Here is a 6,027-nt window from a genome sequence, read left to right as displayed (position 1 = left end):
CTGCTGAACAGCTGAAAAAACCCCCAGTACAAAACCCCCAAACTCACCAGGCAGAGCCCAGTACTGAATTAAAGGGATTCAACCTACTGTCCCATGAATAACAAACAAATCAAGACAAAACAAAGAGAGAAACAAAAACCAAGCAAAGGATTATTAGTTACCAAAAAAATCCTCCCTATTCTGCAGGAGATTCAATATTCAGAATCGAGTGATTTCCACTGTGATTGCACATAATGCCAGATAAATGTATGTATCCATAACTGGAAACAACTAAATAGTTTTTTTTTAATATACAATCATCAACTGACAAATTGTAAATTTCTGAGTTTTATGATCTAGTACCAGTCCATCGAGGATCCTCACGTTCCTTGGAAAAAAAGCTTTAAACGAAAACTAAATAGAACCATAACCAAACCAAGCGCTGCTCTGGCAAGAATAAAACCATATGAAGGGCAGTATTTTAGCATTAGTAATTCTACTTTCACTGTGCGAGGGAAATAGATCATATATCCAGCATGACTCTTGGACAGGAATCATCCCCAGAATATTAACCCTCTGCTTCACACGATGCTGCAAGGCTAAAAAGCAGCAATTGTACAGAGTGTTGCAACGTGGGGTATCACCACACAGATTCAGGGACACGAGGTATACTTGGCTGAAAATAATCCCAAACAGCGATAACCTTCAGAATGTAAGAAATAACGTTACAGAAGGATTGGCTAATGGCTGTACATCTTTTACAGCTACCAAAGCGTACAGTTAAATCTCATTCTTCCCAAATTAAATTAGCAGTGCAACCTCAGGTAACTTGGAACAATCTTCATCCCTTTTCAGGGAGTTCAAAATTCCTGAAATTATCTCCTTTTTCTGCTTTATTGCTCCTATCTTTAGGGCCACACACTTTATTTTCCATGTTTCTAACAAGGACAAACTGCCAGGCTTTCTTTCCAAGCGTCCCCACTGCAGCAAAGCTATGACGCTCTGACCTCTGCTGGTATGAACCCGAAAGCTGAGCCTCGACAGCTGCTGTCCTCCACCAACGTACTGGGGAGTATTTACACACAAAAATCCATTACTTTTTCTGTTTCATAGAGAACTGCTGCACCTATGTCCCATCCTTCAAGTGTCTCATGGAACTGCTGCTTACCTGTATTTACCAAAGCTTTTGGTCGCAGCGCAGCTTGGACAGTCAGAGTATGAAACAGCTTCCAGAGGGAACAGGTATAACCCCTCAGCTCTGGCCTGCTGCCCTGACAGCCGACCCACTGAACTTTCTTAGGGAGAAATATCCCAGAAATCTGAAAAAAAAAAAAAAAAAAGAAAAAAAAAAGTAGTATTTAAGGTAAATGCAAATCTGGGACCTAAATGGACAGCTGAGCTGCACTCACAGCTGATCCTACTTTGACATGAGGTGACCCAAGGATAAGGAGGAGTGACTCTCTCTGCACTTGTTGCTAATGAATCCATGTTTAAGACAAATTTTAAACTTGAAACAAACTTGAGTCTGAGATTCTCTGATGCACCATTATAAAACTCATACCTCTTGTGAACATACGACGTACAGTCACTCATATCAAACCTACCAAAATGCACATCACAAATGTCTGATTAGTCTGACAGAATAAATCGTATTGCTTAACCTGAGCACGGTATGGACACACCACACACACACACTCCTGTAAACTGTGAGCTACCGTTTCCCTGGGCACATTAAAAATTCTACATTTCTCAGCCAGACTGACAAGACTTACAGCAACGAAGTCTTAACAGGCCGAGATGTAAGTCATCATTATCTCTTCTTAAACCAAACCCACCACTTTCCAAGACTTCTCTCTCTGCTTCCTAAAACACAGAGGATGTTTCCAAACTGCAGACAGCGATTCCATTTCACAGGAAGAAAGACTCCTATTAACTTCTGTACCAAGACAGCTCTCTCATGGGGCTTGGCACTACCTCGGTGAGAGGGGATTCCCAGCAAGGCCTTTCCGTGCCAGAAAACTGAGGAGTATTTGGGGAAACTCTCCAGGAATAATGCTCATTTCAGTGGTCAAGTTCCCATCGCTTCAACTCTGACCTTCACGAAAATCCTGCTGACAGCTGGCACAGGAAGCAAAGGCAACTCAGAAACCTCTGCTGGGAACCCCGCACCATCTGAAGCTGACGTTAGGAAACACGTTGGCGATTGCTGGCTCATTAAAACACTGAGATGCGATTGGGCATTTCGACTCTCTCATTTCAATTCCTTCATGTGGATATTTTTTCTAGTAATGATTTCACTTTATTTTCATTCTAACCTTCTTATAACTCCATTATGACTGAGGGACCAGCAGTAAGTGATGTCTTAGATTGATATAGAATCTTATCCTTTCCTAATGCTGTATTTTACGCTGGAAACTCCTAACAGCTTACCCGCATTTTGTTGTTGACCAGATCCAGGATAGCATCGTAAGGGATTTTGTCTAATGGAAGGCTCACCAGCCACTCTTGCAAGGTCTCTAACAACTTTACCACCGGCTGACGGCCAGGAAAAAGCTGAGAAAAAAAAAAAGAAGAAAATACTCATATTTTAAAGCACAAATCTCAGTAGCAGCAGGACACTTTTATCTTTATCTAAATGTGTTTTCCCTCCCTTTAAAATGCTTCAGTTATTCTTTTGTTACAGCAAATTAATTGTTCCGCTCTCAGTAAAAAGCTACCTCACACTAACAAGTTGCACACACAAAATGTTAACCAGTAAAATGAAGCTACTGAAGAGCAGGCAGAAATGCTACAGAGCGACTGCTGGCAGATGAAATAGAATTTTGCATTAAGGTAATTCAGTGTATACAGAGCACAAGACCTAAGCGCAGCAGAAAGGCTGAAGTCCTTCTCACTATCAGGAGATGAATCTCTAGAACTAGTTCTTATAAAACGTTTGTTCAGATTTCTGTAAACGGAGAAGTTGGTTACCTACAGGAGCATTTTCCTTTCTGTGTATCTAACAGTGATTTCCAAAGTGGTTTGGAAATAGCGACTTCCTTAACTTGTAACGTAAAGATTGCAGATGAGCGTGAGGAACTGTCCGTCAGTGGTAATGCCATGATTTTACACTAGAACTGGTATTTTGCTTTACTGATGGCTGTAATTACTACAGAATTAGGTGGAGGATGCATACCATCCTCTAAGCACCCTTCTGGGGGAGCAGTATTTCAGCGCATGGGGAAATAAAAGTCCCTGTATCTGCCACATTAAATACAATATATATCACCCATTACTATCTAAAAGGCAATAGTTCCACAGTGTCACAGGTAGGTATCGGTCTCATCAAGGAATCAAAACCCAAACGCTTCTACACCGGTTTCCAAAAACCCTAATTCTACAGCAGTGAAAATTCCCCAAGTAGAGAAGCAGCGACCTCAGTGACTTGGGATTTATCACCACCATAAATGCTGTTCCACAGGAGGATGGCGTAAAAAGTTTCCTCACCGAAACACCTGAGAATCATGACTGAGAGCTACGAGGATAGTGTTAGACAACGAGACAACGCCAAGGAAGGACAGCAGTGTCCCCCCTGTACCGGAGCATGCGACTGCAAGAGAGCAGTCCCTGTTCATGCACTAATAGCCAGGGAAGCAAATGACATCGGCTGGCCGGGAGCCATCAGAAGAGCAGAGGCTGTCGTAGGGATAATATGATGGAAAGATTACCACCACACTTTCTTAAAGAAATGAGGCCAGCTAGAGATTTCTGACCTCTGATGGCTGCAGGGGGTGGGGGGAGGCAAGAAACTGTCTGTCTGATTTTTCAGATAAATCCAGATATTTAAAATAGTTCATATAGGCCTTATTATTCCCTCAAATAGCTGTTGATTCACTTTTTTTAAAGTAAAACAAAGCTGCTCAGTGAGTAAATATAGAGAGACATTGGTCATTTCAGTATGCTGACATTATCAAGTTAAATTAATTCCAATTTTTTCAAGTCATATCACATTATATTACATATACCATCCACTCAAATATAATATGTAAACATCTTTATTTTTAAAATAAAGAATTATATTCAATACCTCAATTATTTTGGAATGCTCAATTAATTCAATACCTCAATTATATTCACTATTTAGAGAGGTCTATCTCTAGATAGAATACCATTTGTCAAGCATGCAGTAACAAAATCCAAAAATCAAGAATGAAAACCAAAGGTTTGTTTAATCCCACTCAGTTACAATAGCTACTTATCCTGAAAATCTGATAAATGGACTATATTTACAGTGTTGGTTCAATACGCTGCAGACTACTTCAGCTTTATTTAATTTCAAGCCCTCTAAAATGAAATTAAAATGCATTTTGACTCTGTTAGTATGTCAGAACAGCATATAATAACTCAAAAATAACATTTAAGGAAATGCACAAGACTAGTTTTTTGAGCCTTTGAGGGAGCATATATTTAAACATTCTGAAAGACATTTTGAGAGACTTCTGTCACATAATAAGTTTTATGTTACATCACTTTATTCTTACAAATAATCAAAGACTAGAAGGGTATACCTTGGCAGAGACGGTAACAAAATCCTTGAAGGTCTTGAGCTCAGCTCCCTCAAGTGTCTTGTGGGTGGCAAGCTCTACCCTGAGCAGGTAATGCAATCCCGACTCAAGGTCGGCCATGTACAGCCTAGACCTGAAACACACATATATAACGGCATAAAGTGGCAGGTTTCTTTCGCTCATTTTCTCACCAGTCATGAAGGTAAAATTGATATATAGTAGGTGTCATTAAAGCCTCCACGTCTGCCGCTCCGCAGTGATTGCGGCGTCTCCTGCACCACCCTGGGAAGACACAGCAGTCACTCCAGGTGATCGCTGCGAGGAGTGTCAAGTTCAATGAGTTTCACCAGACTCCTTTTAACAAGCGATTTTATGTCATTTCGTTCAGAGTTCGAACAAATGAGGCATAACCACACACAAGAATTTCCTTTATATTTGACTAAATTTTTGCCTCCCAGCCAGCTTTGCCTTGTAATGAAATTATAACCCTGACATTGTCAGCAAGGAAACAGCAAAAGAAATTACAGCTTCTCTTCAGGCTGACCACAAACAGGAAAATGACATGCTACAAAAACAGGGAGATTTTTGCTGAACAAAAGTAGATTACACCCAGAGCAGGAGCACAAACAAGACTGGAAAAGGCCCATGTTGGAAAGGACTGAAGCTAGAAATCCTTTCCTAAAAGCAGTAGTTTAATGCAGGTTCTTCACGTACAAGTTTAACAGGCAATTTTAATCACGCCAGCTGTTAAGGCAGAATTCGGTACCTTAGGACAGGTACAAGTAAAACATAAAACAAATCAACGGTTTTAAGAGTTCCTTCTTACAATCAATCTTTGTAACAACAAAAAACACTTTACAAAGTCCAGATGCACCGCGTAAACTGCCCTATGTTAGACAGTACGACACAGGGGAACAGAACTGAACAAGCACAAGTTCACATTGTTCAGAGAGTCAACACCTGTAAGAGCTCAGAGCACTGTTATTTCAAAAAAAACCAAATAGAATTAAAAATACAATAATTCAAGAAACTGGCTGGCTCCACCTCCTAAAAACCTGCAGAAAATACCACATTAAAATACAGAATAATATATATTTGTAACAAAAACTACAGACTTATTCGGAATTTATCTCCATAATTAATAATGTACTCACTTAGATTTTAAAAAACAGCAAAACTCTGCTTCAAGTTTCTTAAATAAAGAGACATCCATATGAGTGCATGAGGTTCTCCCAAAGGATCCTGCTTAGAAGATACTGGGACTGGAGATTCCTATCAACAAGATTCTGTCTTGCTGGAAAGCAGCTCGATTTATCTAAGTTGTTTTGGTAACAGAATGTTTCATATAGAACATTTTACAATAGTCACTGAAAGAAGATGATGTTAATAGTGTCTATGAAAGAAAAATAAGTACAAAATGAAAGCACTCAGTCCTACATCTTTTCCATCTAAGGATGCTGAGGGATTATCTCTCTGCAAAGCCTTTGCATCCTTCTCTCAAACA

At 39.9% G+C, this 6,027-nt stretch overlaps 1 protein-coding gene across 1 annotated transcript in view; it reads right to left on the bottom strand.

Annotated features, from left to right (window-relative positions):
- The window catches only part of QSOX2 (quiescin Q6 sulfhydryl oxidase 2), a gene marked incomplete at its 5' end in the record, with an annotated part of 18,265 nt that overhangs the window by 6,202 nt on the left and 6,036 nt on the right, over positions 1 to 6,027 (bottom strand). The window contains 3 exons of the mRNA XM_010132463.1: positions 1,148 to 1,298; positions 2,410 to 2,532; positions 4,527 to 4,656. Coding sequence (XP_010130765.1) covers positions 1,148 to 1,298; positions 2,410 to 2,532; positions 4,527 to 4,656 — 404 coding nt within the window. The remainder of the gene's footprint in view (positions 1 to 1,147; positions 1,299 to 2,409; positions 2,533 to 4,526; positions 4,657 to 6,027) is intronic.

This window comes from Buceros rhinoceros, unplaced genomic scaffold (assembly GCF_000710305.1).
Source record: "Buceros rhinoceros silvestris isolate BGI_N320 unplaced genomic scaffold, ASM71030v1 scaffold15733, whole genome shotgun sequence".
Taxonomy (NCBI): domain Eukaryota; kingdom Metazoa; phylum Chordata; class Aves; order Bucerotiformes; family Bucerotidae; genus Buceros; species Buceros rhinoceros.
The sequence above is the reverse complement of the archived record's forward strand: the minus strand, read 5'-3'. Positions and strand labels throughout refer to the sequence as shown.